Source organism: Pelodiscus sinensis, chromosome 24, assembly GCF_052426305.1.
Source record: "Pelodiscus sinensis isolate ZL-2025 chromosome 24, ASM5242630v1, whole genome shotgun sequence".
Classification (NCBI taxonomy): Eukaryota; Metazoa; Chordata; order Testudines; family Trionychidae; genus Pelodiscus; species Pelodiscus sinensis.
In genome coordinates, this window is record NC_143075.1 from 14144961 (window position 1) to 14164228 (window position 19268).

The 19268-nt window shown below is 45.5% G+C and overlaps 1 protein-coding gene across 7 annotated transcripts in view; it reads right to left on the bottom strand.

The window, feature by feature from the left end:
• CASZ1 (castor zinc finger 1) overlaps window positions 1-19268 on the bottom strand; it is a 273367-nt gene that overhangs the window by 20973 nt on the left and 233126 nt on the right. For 6 of the 7 annotated variants that reach the window (XM_075906429.2, XM_075906425.2, XM_075906426.2 and 3 more), the window contains 8 exons: window positions 18778-18942; window positions 15964-16136; window positions 14047-14915; window positions 10965-11106; window positions 9560-9623; window positions 6489-6649; window positions 2775-2897; window positions 362-697 (listed from right to left, as the gene is read on the bottom strand). In XM_075906429.2, coding sequence (XP_075762544.2) covers window positions 362-697; window positions 2775-2897; window positions 6489-6649; window positions 9560-9623; window positions 10965-11106; window positions 14047-14915; window positions 15964-16136; window positions 18778-18942 — 2033 coding nt within the window. The remainder of the gene's footprint in view (window positions 1-361; window positions 698-2774; window positions 2898-6488; window positions 6650-9559; window positions 9624-10964; window positions 11107-14046; window positions 14916-15963; window positions 16137-18777; window positions 18943-19268) is intronic. The other variant, XM_075906431.2, reaches the window with a different exon arrangement.

The following is a 19268-nucleotide window of genomic DNA, read 5'->3' on the forward strand; positions in this document are numbered from 1 at the left end:
TACTGTCACGCTTCATTTGAATAATTTATTCAACCCCGTTTTGCACACAAAAAACCTGTGCACACTGCTTGTTTTTACGCAAAAACCCCTTGTGCAAAACCAGCTTGAATAAATTATGCAAATGAAGTGCAGCTATATGCTAATCTGCATTTCATTTGCATAGGCAATGCTGGCAAAGCTGACAGTGTAGACATAGCCTCAGTGGGTGTGTGTCTTACCAAGCCACCATGCAAAAGCCTCAGGTGAGCACAGAGTGGCTGACCATGCACCAAACTGAGGTGAAATGAGGAGGGAAAAGAAGGCGCAGGGAGGCTCCTGGGGCAAGCAATACAATCATCCCCTTCTTGTCCAAGGAACTCACTTCTCCTGGAACTGGAGGAATCCGGGTTTGACCTGAGGCTTGGCGTTCTCCAAAGAAGTTGTTGCCAAGGGTGATGTTGCCAGGTTAGGCACCAGTGTTGGGATCTGAGGCATCTGGGGTATGGTGGAAGCCAGCTGCTTCCAAGCTAGCAGCGTAGGGGCAGAGGGCACAGTCGCTGGGCTCGGAGTGGGCACATCCAGGGTGGGAGCACTTGCCATGGTGATGGAAGTAGTGGATGGTGATGATGGGGCCAGGGAAGTCTTGGTCTCAGCAGCACTTGGGAAGGGAGACTCAGGGTTTCCTTTCACAGCTCCACCCTCTGTTCGGAAGTGAAAACTGCAATGAGAAGAGACAACAGTTCACATCAGAGAGAGCAAGTGCACAAGGAGTCCTTGACTAAATGAAGCGGCAATTATGGAGAGGCTGGCTAAATGGTGACGAAGGGTCAGGGAAACATGGTAACAAGCTCAGAATACATGATGTGTACAAACCATTACCCAAATTTTGAGAGGTACAGAACAGCAGCTGAGTATCCCTAGCTCCTATTGACTTTAGGTATTCCCCAGGATCTGCTTACAAAGAGGGGCTAAGTCTACACTGGCACTTTACAGCACTGTAACTTTCTGGCTCAGGAGTGTGAAAACACACACTACTGGGGTGCAGCAAGTTACAGTTCTGTAAAGCACCAGTGTGAACCAGGCTACGGCACCAGGAGCCATGCTCCCAGTGCTGTTAACTCCTCTCCCCGTGCAGGTGATTTATATAGACTGCTGGGAGTGCTCTCTCCTAGCACTCATGCCGTGGCCACACTTTCAGTTTAAAGTACCATCGCAGTTGAGCTTTAAACTTTTAAATGTAGACAGAGCCAGGGAGAGGAATGACACAGCTGGCAAAGGGGCTGTAGTGTGGTGCAAAGGGCTAACGTTGAGGTGAGTCATACGGATCTAAAATCTTCCAGCCAGTGAGAACCATGAATCTGTGAAGGCATGGGAACTCCACGGCTTGGGACACTTGGATACAGACTGAAGAAAGCAATGGAAACTGCAACAGGAAACAATCCTTCCCTAGACAGAGCCAATGGCCTGCAGGTTTTTCCATCTGTTTGCTCTGAGTTTCCTTCCATTTAAAACTATTCAGACTTCCACAGTCATATGACCAAACCCTGAAGTCCTGGCTCAGTCCTTACTTGAGCAAATGTCCCATTGACTTCAGTAGGAAATGTTCTTGAGTAGGGACTGCAGGATGTGGGCCTTGGAAACTGGGGTAAAAAATATCTATTAGACTTTCTAGTCTCTACCTCCAGATACTACAGGTGGAGCATGGGTCCAATCCTTCCTTCTCTGTTTTCCTTGCAGGAAAAATGGGGCCAATGTCCTTTATGCAAGTCTCACATTGGAGTCAGCTGCAGTTCTGGGGGTGGTATAATTTTTAGGATCTGGTCCATATACAAGTACTTTTTGCCTGAGCCTTGCCCATCCACCGCTTTGCAAAGCACTTTGAGGATGACAGAAAGGGTATGAGCTGAATTGCCCATGCTGAGAGGGACGTTAGGGCTGGGCAGACTGAATCCTCAGCTCTAAGCACCCTGCCTAAATGCAGGGGCAATATTTAAAGCAAACAGGGATCTAGAAAGTAGTTATTCTCCTGCGTTGGGTAATAAAGGAAGAAGCTTTTTCAATGGGACTCTCAGAGACAAGTCAAAGACAACTACAGTGGTCACCAGTGTTCCCTCTAAACTGCGCTGCAGCACAGCTTCACAGATGATTAACCAGCCCTGCCCAGTCAGTCCCTCCATGCAGGGAGCCACGAGTCTCTGACTGGGCAGGGCTGATTAATCACGTGAAGCTGTGCTGCGACACTGGCGGGCTCAATTAAACATGCAGCATTTGCCACTCTGCAATGACTGCAGCATTACCAACACAACTCAAGGGAGGTGCTGGTGTAGTGACTGGTGGGTTTTTAACTGTGCTCCCATCCATCCTTTCCATGTTGATAATTCTTAGTGAGCATTTGTATGATGCTGGGAAGCTGTGCTCCTGGTGCATCTGGGCAGTTGAAGGGAAAACAGGACTGGCCAGTTCTCAGCCCTGCTGACACTGCAAAGCAGATGAGACACACGCTTCCTAAAGGCTGAACACAATGCCTGTGCACACTTATAGTGAGTCATTGAAAATTAAAGAGCATGCCCAGCTATTCTGCAGGCAAGTCAGCTGTATATGTTTAAAACAAGAATGTGAATGCTCCAACTGCTGCCCTATCTGCCAATATGCAAACCCATATTGCATATTGGGTTTACAGATTGCATAAAGGCAGTTACAGAATGAACCCCCCCAGGCCCAACCCAGCCTGCCTATACTGTGTAACCTGAGGTTATCCTCAGAGTGCATCTTTTGTTTCTTGATTCTCTACTTACTTGGCATGTTTGATGGCCCCATCCAGAGTGCTGAAGAGAGCACCACATTCCTCCACCACACAGTGAAAATGCACTTTATGGAGGAAGTCACAGTGGGCATCACAGAAATCCTTGGTACCAAACCTGGCCAAAGAATACAATAAATTACAAAGAGCCCCATGGTGGCAGCATCATTTGAAGGAGTTGTGAAGGAACAGACACTGCACATTAGTGTTATTTACTATTTGCATCTAAAATCTTCTTTTAACTTCCTGGATCCAAGGAGCTGGACAAGCCACAGCTCTGACATCACTGTGTGTATGGTTGTCTGTCTGTCTGTCTCTCAATTACAACAACCTGGCTTGTACCTCAATGTACAAACTGGGAGGTTTAACTCTCTCTTGTTGAAGTCAATGGTAAAACTAGCATTCACTTCAATAGGAGCAAGATGTGAAGTTGTCCTAAAACAAAAGTTGAAGAGTAGTAACTGTCTGAAGCATGCCAATCAAAGGGGATCCCCAACTCAAACTTATTGGGTTGATTCTCACAGCTAGTGACACTGGAAATGTCAAATAAAGAAGAAATGTCAGGATGGAGTATAAATCAAAGACTAACATGACAGGATGAAACTGAGAAGGAGTAACTCCTTGGCCAATGCCAATGGGACTTAAAAACTGGGAGGGTCCAAAGCCGCACCCTCTGACTTGGAGGGAATGTGAAGGGGTTGAATCTAGAGCCAAATGTCCTAGCTTTTCCACATCTCTACTTGAAACCACAGCATAACACATTTGAGGGTGATTATAAGTATTCATATGTCTGCTGTGTAACAAATAAGGCCCAACAGGCATCACCAGAAAGTCCCTAAATTACATAGGAAACAACTTTTTGATGCAGAAAGTGGAGGCGCCAACCTGAAGAGAAGCCATGCAGGAGCTGCCTTTTGCCCTCAGGATGGAACTAATCAAGAAAGGGAGAATAAGAGGGAAGCCCATTACCAGTGACTACAAGCTGCTTGGATTCACCATAGTGAAGAACGATAGCATCAGGTTATGAGATTTCAAGGAAGCAAATTCAAAAATTCCAGGGACGCGTAAGATGTAATACCAGGAAGACTGTAAACCTCCCTGGGTGGGGAAGGACTGTGGATTTGCGTAATTACGGTGTGACAGACTACAGTTCTTCTGAAGAGCAGGAAAACAAAAAGAAGCAGCAGCCTGTGTGGTCCCAGGTGGAACCTTAAAAAGTCTGAGGTTAAACAAAAGAAAGCTTGTACTTGGGAAAGGCAAATGGCAGGGGACTCCTGAATACATGGGGTCAGTTAAGGCTTGCAGGGAGAAGATAAGAGAGAGTGAGGCCCTGATAAGAGGAGCAATAATAGCACAAGTTAATGTAAACTAAAGGGGTTATTTTATCAGTGAGAAGATGTACCATACTTAGGGAGAAAATTGAGCCATTAAAAATGAGGATGATGGGTAATGTCTCAAAAATGGATGAGCTAGTCAAATGCCTTTTAAAATCTTCCTCTAACATGAAAAATAAAGACAAAGGCAGATAGTTAGGATGAAATGAAGATCTTACAGAAAAGCAAATACAGGAATGCTTAAAGAATCTAACTATGCACAAACCAGCCAGTCTGGATGATTTTCATCTGAGAACACACTGGGAATCAACACACAAACTTACTGGATTGGTGAGGTGCTGAAAACTAGCAAAAATAAATAGGGTGCCGATTCTTTAAGGAAAAAAACAGAGTGATCCTGGCAATTATTGTATCTCTAGTCTTAACATTCTTCCCAGTCAAATCGTGGAACAAATATTAAGAGGGGGGAGAAAATCATTAAACATTGAGAGGATAAAGGAATCAGGAGCAATACACAGCATGGGGATTATAAAGAATAAATCTTGCCAAACAAATTTAATTGCTTTTTTGATAGAATTATAAAATTAGCGGATGAAGGGCTGCAATATATTTGTACTTTAGTAAAGCATTTTGATACAGAGTCTCACATATGCTTAAAATTAATTCAAATTGGCTTGGATGTGAGCACTGCCACATGGACTGAAAACTGGCTGAAGGACCATAAACAAAGGGGTAATGACAAACGGCAGTGTATTGAGCAGGGAGGCTGTATCTCGTGAGGATGAGTCGGGTTAGGTCTGAGCTTATTTAACATCTTCATTAGTAATCTAGGAGAAAGTGTAAACAGTACATTAACAAATTCACAAATGATACTAAACGAAAGAGTTGGAAGCATCAGTGCCAAGAAAGAGAAATAATGCAAAGGGGCCTAGAGAGACTGGGGGGGAAAATCACGAATTGAGATTCATGTTTGGAAAAATGCAGCTAATACATTTGGGGCATGGGGGGAATATTCAATATGAGAGGAACCTCCTAGAAAGCAGTGTTGTGATGAGAAACCCAGAGAAACAGCGGCCAACAAATGCATGCAAAGTGAGATTTTGTACAAAAAAGGCAGCGCAGTTTGGGGCTGCATACATGGAAAAAGAAACTTTTCATCCCTGTGGCGCGATGGCCCCTGGAATAGTGGGTCCAGTCCTGGGCACCTGAGAGTTCAGAGAGAAGAAAAAAGCCCAAACCAAACCAAACCAAAGAAATCAGCAGGGGACTGGAGGAACTGATTTACAAAGTGAGATTAAAATAACAGTCTCTATAGCTTGGATAAATGATGATCCATTACTAGTCTCTGAATATCTGAAGGGGGTAAATTCTAAGTAAGAAGAGGAATTATCTATCCTGGTTCAAGGGGAATAATTACTGCAACAAAATTAAGAAAAGGAAAATTCAGGCAGCATATCAAGAAAAAAGTGGTAAAATAATCCTCCAAGAAGCATGGAGGTAACTACACTACTTGGCATAGTTAAAACTAGACTGAATAAAACACGAGCAAACAGACAATAGGGCTTGATCTTGCACTGGCAGAGGTAGACGGACTTCAAAGAGCTTTCCTATCTTCAATGTTTGTTTGCAATTCTATAAAATGTTCACAGGCACTTGTAGTCAAGCATGTTTCTGTTAGAGCACAAATCCATACATGTCTGGGCATATCCATGTGTGCTCAAATCATGTCAGTCTGGGCATGTATGTGCATGTGTCTCTGTGTGAGTCAGTTCTATGCCTGTTCCATTTTCCCTGAAAGCCTCCTTGTCTGCAAGAAACACAGTCCCTCAGAGCAAGAGCCAATAGTCTGCACAGTGCCCCCTGGACTCCCTGCTTTGTATCACTAGCTCACTCACAGAATGAGACAAGTGGCGCTAAACCCATAGCAAGTATTCTCAAGGCTACTGTGATCTTCACGTATTAGCTGTGCATGGTCTAACACGGGTTCACTGCTGAAGCGTACAGCTACAGGATATCCTTAGGATTCACGGCCTAGTATACAGAGGAGGGTTTCTGAGTGAATGTGCATGCCATAGTATTCAAGCCACCTAGGAATATGTGCTGTTTGATGCCTCCCAAAGGATACTTATGGCCCAATCTTGCACCTCCTGCAAGATATTAAATACCTAATTCTCAGTCCACGGGAACAGAGAGCTTCAGTGCATTGCAGGGATAGTCAGGATCAGACTGGATCAAGGTCCTCAAATTCAAATATAATTGACTGTATTGAATCCAAGTGGGACTATAAACTGTCTTAAAACTTTCCACACAAGTTGGCCCTTTTGTGCAGGAAATAATTTCCCTCTCCGCTTTGCCTAATTTCTCACTTCCTTTACCTGCGCAGGTACATCTTCCAGGGTTCAGAGAGTTTCTCCTGAACAAGCGCCTTCACTGCTTTGCCCAGGTATTGCGTTGGCTCACCAGCTCCTGCCTGGTTGCCATCTCCTTCTGTTCTCAAGACTGGCAGGCTACCAAGGCTGGCATTGGACTGGCTCATCTGTGACAAGAACATGGACATACATTAGATGCAGGTCACTGGCCAATCTGGCTCCACTCAAAAGCATACCATGAAAAGCTGTTTTCAGGATTAGAAGGAAGATGAGGCAAGAGGTTTGCACAGGCTGCACACTACTCCAGAATAAATCAGTAACTCATCATGGCCCCATCTGAGGGTCTCAAAGCACTTAGAACTCATCAAATCCTCTCAGCCTGTGCATCAAGTGTGGAAGTGTTACTCCCATTTTACAGATGGGAAAATTGAGGCACAGGACGAATTGGGCCCTGATCCTGCACTGAGAACCAAGTGAATGGACCTGTGCCCAAAGGAAAACTCTTGACTCTGTCTGTCCAGTACAGAGTTAGAGCTTTGGTGACTTGAGCCCCACAGTCGCAGAGTCAGTAGCAGAAGCATAAATTAGAGTTCCCAACTATCCTGCTCTAACAACAGATCAGCAGTCTCTCCAATAAAATTATTGTAAGATATATTTATTTAAAAATACATAAAAACCCAGCTCCATTGTAGTCTAGGGGAAAGCACCTAATGATCTCAGTGAGGTTATGATTTCAGCCTCTGTGTTTAACATACAGACAGGATGTGGGGGAGTGGGGGTTGTTTGGGTGTGTATGCGTGTGCGTGCATGCATGCGTGTGTGTGCCAGCGTGTACAGACACTGACTGATTCCAGTACAGAGGGCTGGTTGGATCAGGCATAGGCGGTACAAAGAAAGAAAAAAAAAAGACATATAAGCTGAAAAACTGAAGTTACTTAATAGTGCTTAGCCAGCAAATGTTATCTCCTAATAATATATAATATCACAATTCAGTCCTGCTCATCTAGTCACATGAATAGCTTCAGTAAAGTCAGTGGAACTTCAGGCACAACTAAAGTGCAATATCGGGCTCCAGCTTTGCATTTAGAAACCACTTCCCATCTGCCCATCTCAAAACTCTTTATAAACATTCATTAACTAAGTCTGACAGCCTCCCTGAATAAACTGCATAACAACTGCCGTACAGTACAGGACCTGTGGCTATTCAGAAGCTCTGAACACCCCTAGAAGGTAAAGCTATGGCTGCTGCAATACATCTCTTAACTCGTCTTGCCCTATGTCTACACTGCAGCTGCAAGTGAACCTGCCAACTGAAGTAAGACAGACTTGCACTAATGTGGATGTTGTGGCTTTGGCAGTGGCTCAGGCTCTCAAACTGGGTCTGCACCCCGGGTGGACAGCCTCGGTCTGCCCTGGAGATGCAACATCCACACTGCTATTTTTAGTGCACTAACACAAGCCTCACTGGCATGAGTCTTGCTCCCAGTTGCAGTGTAGACATATCCTTTGAGGCAGGAAGTTGGAAATTCAGTTTGTCTTATGTTTTTGCAACCTTTGGAGCTCTCAGTTCCATTTCCTGGAAGGGCATTTTTAAAAGAGAAATTCACACAAAGAAAGAAAGAATTCCTCATAATGAGAGCGACATTACAGAACAAGACAAAGCGGGGGAGAGACACGCACACACTATCAGATGTGGCCTAGTCCTGTAACCCTTACTCTCATGAGTAGTTCCACTGAGGTTAATTGGTCAGATTTTCCTTTGCCTTGAGCTTTATACCACCATTTAACCCTGTGCATATTGTTTAATGATACAGTGTGATTCACTAGTGTTTTATGCCTACGCTACACTTATTTTGCCCAGGAATAAGACACCTGATTTGGGAAAGCATGTGAGCAAATGCTTAACTTTAAACGGGTACTTAAATCCCACTGATGTCAAATTAAGCTTTCCACAGCTAGGGCCTTAAAGATGACTCAAGATGCCAGGCAATGGAGCTTCTGACCCAATGGGACTACTCACAGAAGTAAGCGCTACAGATTCAGGACCACAGACTATGGGGAGGAAGGTATATATAGAGAGAGAGGAAGAGAGAGGAAATGAAAATACAAACAACAAAAGGGCAATTTGTTTAAATGAGAAATTAAGTGATAAAGGAACCAGTGAAAAACAAATGAAGGAAAAGGTAGGATGGTGGAGAAGAGCAACATATGGATGAAAACAAAAAATGGAGAGTCAAAGGCCAAGGAAAGATAAGAGGGAGGAGGAGGGAAAGCACTAGACAAAGTCACTTTGCCCTTTCTTGAGGGTTATATGGCCTTGCTGGATATAATGCCCAGAGCCAAGAGGATGGCAGTAGTTATGCCTCTAAAGCCTATCACACAGTAGGATATTAAACCGTGGCTCGGAGGCTGCCCTGATCACTAATGCAGTTGTATACAGTAGCAAAATTAATCTCGCTATAGTAAAATTTATCATGTGGAAGGGAAAAATATATTTGAGATGATGTATAATTTAAGGAAGAAAAAAAAAGAAAGAAAAAGAAACCGTGCATTATTTAAAGTAAATATTCCAGAGTGTGGTAGAGCGGGCTCAGTTGGACACCATTACTCATGCCAGAAAGGCAGAAATTGATGATTTTTGCTCAAAACTTGTAATTTCATCGTCTTCTCCTTCTGTTTTCTTTTACGAAAACAAACGACTCACCCGCCATAAAAACATGTTTTAAAGTAAATAAATAAAATAGCAGTTTAACTGGAAAGAAAGAGAGTGAGAAGTTGCCAGGTTCTGGAAATCAAATTTTTAAAAAATTCTTTCAAGCCCTCCTCCGTCTAGAAAGGATAAAAAAAAGGTGTCAGGGCTGCAATATATTTCTTCAGCCAGTTCATTAAATTAATTCGTAAGCAGGGGCTCTGAAATTATGCCCGATGACAAATGGTCTCAAAATTTAAATGGTACAAACTCATCTTATTAGAGGCAAAACATTAAAAAACAAACGCATCTCCCCCCACCCCTTGCCATTGCGGCTTTAATTTCTTTTGGTGGGGGGAATGAAAGGCGTTTGATGGATGGCTCTTACCTTATTCATAAGCGAGGATAAAAGAGATGAATTTGCTGAGACTGTGTGGCCATTTGATTCATTACTGGAACACATAAACCAATAGGGTTTAGTTAAGACGTGCACAGAGACTGTGAGCACTGAGATTAATTCTTCTCCCTTCAAATTGTGTCTCCCCCCCGCAACAAACACTTCCCACCTGCTGCATCTGGAGGAAGAGATGACGCTCATTCTCCCTCAAGCAGGTCAAGGGGATACAGGGGAAGAGGGTCTCAAGCTTCCAGAGCAAAGCTGGATCTTTTGGCCATTCAGTATTCTAAGTTTACACCTCCAATGTCCAGCCCAGCTCCCTCTTCATCAACTGACACCTAACTCATTTCTCACCCCCTCCCTGATTTACTCTTTCTCCTGCCCCAGGCTAGGCAGGACCGTTAAAACACACATGCCACAGAACGCTCAGGGGTCCTGTAACAAAGCCGCAGGGTGACTGTGAACTGAGAGAGGCACTCTCTATAATACAGGCATTTCCAAAAAAAAAAAAAAAATCTAGGGTACTTGGGTGCGATGCCTGAGACAGATACACAAGGGCAACCCAGGTATTTTATAATCATTAGCAAGACCTTGCTGATTACAACTGGGACTTAAGCCTGGCTAAACTTAGTATGGAGAGGAAACTATAGGTGTTGCAGGCTGCTCTGGTTTAGCCAGCCCTTCCTCCTCACCAAGGTCATTCATTCCACAGTGCTGTCCTTCTTGGAAAATGGCCCCAAAGCACCAGTACTAAGCACTATTGGATAGGTGCTTCACAAGTCCCAGAATGCACCAACATGGCCATCAAAAACTGTAGGGCTGAAGGATGTGCTGAACATCTGCAAGGATGAGAGTGACAACCAGCCTTTTCATGCTGCTGACGTTTCTCCTACAGTTTCCTTGATTAGACCACAATCCACTGAAGTCAATGGAAATACTTTCCCACGTGTCAGCTGGCCCTGGATCCGGCCCTTAATGAAGACACATTTTAGTTTTCAATCAAATGTATGGTGATGGTGGTTTCAAAAACACTATACCGTGGGAAGAAGGTTGGCGAGAGACCTCTTAGCACTTTAACTTAGGGGAGGATGTGTTAGAAATTACAGGGGCTTTCAATCCATAAACAGGCCCCCAAGTCGTCAATGGGAGTTTATGAACCCAAAGAATGCCTTAGACCACAGACATCTTATAATGCCATGGGAGGTTGAAGGAGCTGTCCAGGGCACACTAAAGCTTTTCACCTCACAATTTAACAGATTTTTCTGACTCAGCACAAATTAGCAGCCACAGGTTAAACAAGCTAGATGAAACCGTTCTCTCTTGTGTTACTGGATGTGAGAACAGCCTTTGAGAACCGCAGTGGATGGAGCTAAGTCTCCCAGCCTCTCTGTCTCACCCATGATCTTTCACGCTCAGGTCCAGGCTGTGTTCTTGCAAGGACTCCTGGCTCGCTGTGGATGAGGACACCGCACTCTCCACGGGTTCCTGCTTTGCTTGAGCTGGATTGAACCTGCCAGGAGCGATTAGTTGCCCATTGCCTGTGGGAGACAGAGAAGAAAGAGAAACATGAAAAATACACGAATTAATGGCTGAAAGAGGCAATGGAGGCAAATACATGAATTAAGCCACCATCACCACATAATGGGAGAGAAGAAAAAAAACTAAGTGGGGGGAAGGGAAGCACCCGGGTTGCTGGTCAGCGTTTATTGCTGGGATGACTTGATGGGTTCTGACGTCCACTCCAGCATGGAAATTCTTCAAGTGATAATTATTGCAAAATTATGTCAAAGTTGTCCAGGCTATGGGCCCTTTAAAGGAGAAGGGCGGAAGGAGCATGGGGGAGACCTGATTCTCTGCACAAACTGTCATAACTAATTTGCGGGGCTGCCTCTTAAGCGTTTATTAAAGACTCTGTTAATGCTGAGGCAATGTGGCAGCTTTCGACTGCTAGTCAAGCCCCCTTTCCAGTCCCCAATCTCGCTGTTGCCTTAGCGACCGCGCCGGCCTTCCACTGAGCATGCCCAGAAGGAACATCTGCTGTGTCAGGTCTATTGAAGCTGACAGCCAATCAGATTGGTTCAAACTGCGTGACCTCTCTCCCATCAAGTTGTCCCAATGAACGGGGGAAATATATACATATTGAGAAAAATATGATATATATATTTTTAAATGAAGGGAATGAGGAAAAAAGGAGGCTGGAAAAAGAAAAATGGTGAGAAAGAAGAAAGTGAGAAAAAATGAAGTAGAAAAAAAAGAAGAGAAAAAAGAAAAGGGGAAAAAAGTTGCTGACAGGAACATGTCCACTGAGTTTTTTCTGCAATCCCCAAGTGACTAAAATATTAATTTACCCTCAGGCACTACAGCTGACAGTGAGCTGTTTCACAGACAGCAAATGGCATTTTATTAAAAAATAAAGGAAAATAGTTCCCTCAATGACCTTTCTGTGTTTTTGGAAAGAATTTTTTGAATAATAAGGGGGAAATATTTCAAAGTTTTCCCTCACTTTTAATCAGATTACTTCACTCTTATCTCTTCATTCAGAAAGGACTCTTGTTTGAGAAGGGGGGGAGGAGTAGGCAGAGGTGACACACCCGGACCCATTCAGTTTGCCTCAGGTCTCAGACAGTGGAAAAGGTTTTCAATGCCCTGAAGGGAGAGAGGAATTGTGGGGAAAGCAACTGATATCCTGGGGGCTTCAGGCCAGCTCCTACTTGTGGTGATATCAGTGTAAATCCAAAGGTACTTGATTGTTTTCAGTTGGGTTACTCTGGATTTACAGCGGTGTCACGAAGAGCAGTCTGGCCCTGTTAATCAGAAGAGGCCTGAGATGTTCTAGTTGAAAGGGATGACTATAAATAAACTAGAATTATAAATTAATTATAAATTAACTGTTTACTTGAGTTCTAGAGTGCAACAAAGAAAGGTTTCATTAGTCCCAGTGGGGGGATCCTTTCTGCCATGGATCCATGCTGCTACTTGCAGACTGTCCAGTGATTATGTGTGGATAGGCTGGGAGGGAAGGAAAAAAACTGCCTTGCAGACCCAGGAAGGTAAAATGTCCTATGTGAGAACCAACACATTGGTTCCTAAGGTCAACCAGATGCTTCAATGGGAGAAGCTCATCCCCCTCCCCCAAACCAAGGAGAGAAAAAGAAAAAGGAAGATGAGAGGATAGTTAGAATGAGCCATAGTGAGAAGAGAATGCTGTACATCTCAAAGGAGCACACCTGCTGGCACAGGTCCAGAGCGATCACTGTTGTTTGATCGCTGTTGTTTGTCCTGTAATTACTGCAGCAGAGGTGCAAGGTGAGGGGGAGAAAGTCATTCAATACAGCACAGCTTAACAGAGAAAACCTACAACTCTCATGCTTGCCTGAAGAGCCATTAAATATAGAACCATCTCTGATTCCATTTCCCCTCTGCCTTTCACTGGCTTCACAGAACTTCCCCCTTTTCCAGGCCAGCCCTGTCTTCCCTGGAATGCAGCCTTCTTTCTCATGCAGAATGCCACCAGTTGCAGCCCCCTTGACTCTTAAGGGATCATCTACAGCAACAAACCAAGCAATGAAGGGTCCTTGCTGCTGCACTTTTCCCTAGGCCAGGTCCAGTTCCTCTCCTAATACGCCTCATCCCTGCCCTGTTTTCCTGAGGAGCAGAAGTTCAACCTCACCAGATGATTTTGATGAAGTAAAAAAGATTCTGATCAGGGATGCATGTTAGCAAAGTCTCTGGGGGGGCATGGCTGATGCTCGGGATACCAATCAAATGGCAGAGACAGGGCTTGGTGTTCACCCACCTGAGGTCCAACAGGAGCAGCTGCGAGGGCAGGGAACAAAGAGGGAAGTGAGTCTGAGGAGTAAAAGGGTGATGAGCAGTAGGAGCGACACTGATGACTCCACTCAGTATACAAGAAACAGAAGGGAGTGGGAAGGGAGCTCCATGTTGGGCTGTGGGAATCAGCTTGGTCTGTCTCCCCCTACACTCCCATGGGATGGAGGGAAGGACAAGGCTGCTGTCAGACCCAGTGCTCAGATCCTCAAGATGGACAATGGGAAGCATAACTCAGGGATGCTCTATAACCCAGGACTCCAGTGAGTTCTTTATCCATTTCCATTTTGAATAAAATGCCCCTCACTTTCCAGCCCACAATTAGATGGGGAGGGAGGTATCACAGAGGAGAACACTTTTCCTCCAGGACTGAGAGGAGCCTGACTCTGTGTGGGAAGCAGCTTCCTCTCTCTCATCTATGTGGAGTGATTCAGGTTCCACCGACCACCCCTCCTGCATCCCAACACTGCGCCTTAGCACCCAACACTTTCACTGAATATGGCTAAAATGCTTCTCCCAGCAATGATCTTGTACAACCTGCCTAATGCCAGCGGCTGACCCATTGAATTGGCCCATTCTTTCCAAATAAGTCATCTCCAATTCTCCCACCTTTACCCAGCTCCAGTGTGATGGGAGACTGTAGGACTCACCTGCTTCGAGCGCCATGGATGGCTTGAGGGCTGCTGCTGCCAGCCTGGCCATCATGGGGGAGATCAGTCCTTTGCTGGCGGAGATCCTCTCCATAATGGATGCTGCTGGACCAGGAGAAGAGGTGGCTGTCAGCTCACTGGACCCTGAGACGGCTTGGGAGGGGGAATTGGCAGCAGTAGAGGATGTTGGGTTGGTGCTGGAGGAACCAGCTGTCATTAGATTGGCTGAGCTGGTGGGATGTGGCGTGGAGACCCGGCTGGGGATGATGGGGAAGTAGGAGCCCGCTGTTCCGGGAAGTGCTGAGTTGGAGAGCGCCAGGGCCAAAGGTATATTGCTGGGGAGGGCCTGGGAGAGCAGGCCAGAGATCTTGGTGGCCGGTGGCATGCTGTTGGTGGGCTTGCTGGCCTGAGAGGAGGCAAGCTCAGCAGCGGAAGAAGGTGCAGTTGGGACGATCAGGGAGACGGAAGACTGCTGACTGGTAGGGGAGGCACTCAGGCTGGAGTTCTTAGAGCTCATGGCGGAGAAGTCAATGAGGTCATCGTTGCTGGACTCCTCCTGCTCATTATCCTTTGCTCCCAGGAGGGAGGCGGGGATGCCCAAGCCCCCCGAGCTGCGGATGTGCCGGCGCTCATGCTTGCGCTTGTGGGAGGTCATCTGGCTGGTGGAGGTAAAGGTGAAGCCACAGCCTGCCCGGATACAGTGGAAGTGGTTGGTGGCTTTGCTGTAGACGCAGCCCTCATACTTGCACTCCTCATACTTGTAAAACTTCTTGAAGCCATCCTTGGCGTAGGCGTCATCCTTGATGTGGTAGCTCTTGTGCTTCTCGATGTCACACTTGTTCTTGAAAGTGAATGTACAACCGGGTCGCCTACAAGGGCACAGAAGAGGGTGGGAGGCTGTATGAGTTGGGAGCACCAAGGCGCTGCCACATCACTTGCTGCCTCCCTGGGATGTGGTTTGGGGCCAGTATAAAGTACTGACCCCTGGTAGGAAGAGGCCTCTTGGCCCCTCTTAGCGTTGACTTTGGAAGCTAGGAAGGATTTCCAGTCTAGGGAAGCAAGGATGCTACCAAGTATGAGAACTGGGATAATGTCCCCACTCTGAAGACTAGCCAGTATAATAGAGGCAGGGATCTAGCCCTGCTCACAAGCTATCCCAAAGAGAACACATGCTCAAGGCAGACTGAGGGTCATTCCTAGACACATACACAGGCCCTAACTGTGCATTGATTTTTTTCCCAGATGACTTAGGTATTCAAGGGAGTCATTGGAAGGGCACTCACGTAAATGAAAGCAGAGTTTGGCCTTAAACTAGGAGGACTGGGTGGTTGGTCCCTAGAGAGAACTCCATAAGAACAGCTATACTGAGTCAGACCAAAGGTATGTCTAGCTCAGTGTCCTGTCTTCCAACAGTGGCCAATGTCAGACGTCCCAGAGGGAATGAACAGAACAGGGAATCATCAAGTGATTCTAACTCTGTTGCCCATTTCCAGCTTCTGGCAGACAGAGGTTAGGGACACCATTCCTACCCATTCTGGCTAGTAGCCACTGATGGCTTGCACTGTGAAGTGCAAGTGCCATTAATAGCATAATAACAGCACCCCTCAATGATGACCTTTCGAGCAAAGCTAGTGTATTCTCTTTCCTGAGAGATTTCTGTCATAGATTTCTTAATGGGAATACTTGCCATGATTCATCAGGGAGCTATCAGGGTTTCTTCTCCCACAAGAACACTCTCCAGTTTATACCCACTCTGGTGTTTATGTTGTTTCAGGAAGATCCCTGGGAAGTCCACATCTAGAGGCCTTTCTGGTAGGTTACCCCACTGGGTATAGTCCCGAGATTACAGCTTTTCAAGAGGAGGCCAGCAGATGTGTGTCAATAAGGCAGCATTTTTGCCCTCCCCCACCCTCTCACCTGCAGTGGAAGTGAGTGGTTTTCTGCCCATAGAACTGACAGTCCACAGTGCCACAGTCTTCTGTGGCTCGGAACCGCTGGAACCCATCGTTGATAAGCTGCGTGTTCTTCTTGTGGAAGTTTTCATGGGTCATCACATCAGAGGTGCTGGTATAGACCTTGTTACAGCCCACCTGTGTGGGACCAAGGGAAAGAGATATCAAGCCATCCCAGGAGCAGCCTATTGCTTTATTATCCATCCCAGCAGTAATAAATGCACAAGCAACGCAGAGATATTTTAATTGTATTTCTGCACTTCCCCTCAGTACTGAGTCACCACTTTGAGTCTCTGGGGACAAAACAATTAGAACAGAAGGAGACAGAGGATTGGAGGAGATGTGTAGAGATTAAGGCTACTATTCAGGCTACTGAATTGGAGAGAGTTGGGGCTTCTACTCCAGCCTTTTACCTACTTGTGGAGCACTGATGAGACTGGTGGATACTCATCTATTCATTTTCTCTCTTGGAGATGGGGCGATGTGGAGGAAGCTGGACACAGATCTAGAGTCTGTTTTACTTTAACTAGCCACAGACCCAAGTGGAAATCCCAGTCATCTTGTCACTGGGAACTGGTGGCTCTCACGCCCCAACATCAGTACTGGGTCCTGCCGCGAGGGCAGGGGACTGAACTCGATGACCTCTCGAGGTCCCTTCCAGTTCTAGTGTTCTATGATCATTTACTCAATAATTTTAACCTTGTGCAGTGAGTAGGAATGGTGTGATGAGAACGGAATGCTGAAAACCAGCCTCCTCTGGGCAAAGCGGGCAGCTTGGCCATATTGAGTAAAAAACCAGTGGAATCTGAAAACGCCATCACCCCTGCTGAGTTGCCAACAGCGGGTTTTATTTTTTCCCTTTCTTCTTTTGCACAGTGTGTGCCAACGCCTGCACCATCTCAGAAGTGAAGAGAACGAAAACACCACCTCTCGGTTCAGCCCAGGTTGATTCAAACAGGCAATAACAAATACTCAGGGCAGGGGGCGGGGAGAAGGATCTCCAGCTATTTCCAATATAAAAGAGACTCTCTCTCCACACTGACACCTTGAAAAAAAACAGACCCTGTGCGGCATTAAAAAAAAGAATTAAACAAAAACCTCCTTAGGAATAATTTGCAATGTGGCTCTTGGTATTAAAGCCTAAAAAAATGTCAGTTCGTATAAACAACTAACTGAATTTTATCCACACCAATTATGGACATAAAGAGAAAAAAACCCACGAGGCGGACGGCACAAATCCTGCCATTTAAGCAATATTCATTTTAATTGCAAGTTTATGTTCTGACACCTTTCCTGTAAGTCACTGCTTACATGGTCATTGACTTTCTGGAAGGGAGTGGTCACAGGGCTAAATTACCCTTATATAGAAGCCTAGAAAGGGGTCTTTATTAAACCTCAGAGCGGCTGCAGACTGAAAAATCTTGATTGTCCTTTAAAAATTAAATATCTCCTATCCTAGGTTGCTCAGCAAGAAACTGAGCAAGGAAAATACAGAAGAAATAGCACAAAAATGTCCCTAACAGAGATACAAATGAAACCCCAGTTTCAGCAAAACACTAAGCACATGCTTAAAACATGACCCTATTCAGAAGAACACTTTAGTACCTGCCTAATATTAAGCTTATGCTTAAGTCCCATTGATTTGAAAAAGCTGACAACTTAAATAAATACTTAAGTCCATCCCTATTAAAAACACATGCCCAATGCTTTATTTGAAGACCCACTGACTTTGCTGAGACTTAAGCACGTGCTTAAATACTTTGCTGAATTGGGGCCTTATGACTGTAGAATAGTCCAGGAAGTGGGATCTGGGATTTTAGAGTAGTAAGACCTTGCGAGCGCGTCTGATTATTTTCGGTGGGATTAAAAGTTCCATTGCACATTGGTGTAGCAATATTTTAGGTGCTGACTCAAAATGCAGTGTGTGTCCCTACCTCTACCCTTCTTCAGAGCAGATCCCACTTTAAGAGATGGATAAAGTAACCAGTGTCCTGACTGCCTCTGGGCTAGACAACACCAACGAGTTTAAACTTCTGTGTGGCAATGCCAATTCCTGTTACTCCATGGTCAAAACATCATTTGCTTAACCTCATTCCCTCCCTGCACTGCAGTTGTAATGCCCAATAACTCTTAGAACTTCTCCTCTAGAAATGCTGGTGAGGAAGGCAGAGTTGAGGTTTGCTTCAAACTGAGTACCATTAATATTTAATTGTCCTAGCAGCTGGCTACAAAGGAACTAACTCCAGTGCTAACGGACAGATGTTGTGCAGAGAGAAGCCTTATGATCCAAGGAGGCTATAGCAGGTCAGATGGTCTGTTTGGGCAAGGCAGTGGCACTCTAAAGAGACTTCACTGCTTATCCCTCTACCAGTCCCACAGAGAGGGTATTATCTGTGTAGATAAGTCAGGCACAGAACAGAGGAAAAGCCGTGAACGCCACCCTGCCAACCCAAAAACAGAGCATTGCCCTTCATAGTTCAGATCGGGACCATGCTTGGCAGGAGAATGTCCATGCAAACTGGGTATAGAAGGGATTGAAGCAGGAGGAGATACATTTAAGCTAGCTGGAAGTTCTCCCTTAAAACAGTTTGCTGCAGGGGAGGTGCCTGTCCCCCCACCCAAAGGAAAATGTTTGGTGCCAGGATTTCACACTCCTTTAGGTTTGCAACAAAAAGGGAATGGCTCAGGCCTACTGGCTCTGGGTTCCTCATTCTCCCTAGAGCCCTGTCATCTTTCCTCCAGCCATGTTGCTGCCTTCTCCCCAGACCAGCTGTGTTACCTGCATGCAGTGGTAGTGTGTGCTTTTCCCATTCAGGTGACAGCCATGGTAGTACACGCTGCAGTCATCCAAGGGGCTGAAGCGCATAAAGCCGTGCTGGAGGGAATTATCACGTTTCTTGTGCATGTTGTAATGCCGAATCACATCCTGTTTACTAGTGAATCTCTGGAGGGACAGAGAAAGCGAGACACACACGTGAAAGGAATGGTGGAGGCAAGTATTCCAGAGTAATTTCCTCTATAAACCCCTCAACTGTGGACTCACAGTCGCAGTTCAGCCATACAATGCATTTGAGACCCCATGAGGCACTGGTTAGATTAAAGGAGAAGTCTTATGTTGTTGTTAAAGGAACAATATATGCAAACCAAAATGGTTTCTGTAACGATAAGCCAGGAGTGAAAGATACAATAGTGCCACATCCAAGAAGGGCTCTGTGCAATCTTGGAAGTGATTCTTCTGACAGGATTTTAGATGCTGCTCTCTGAAGAGCC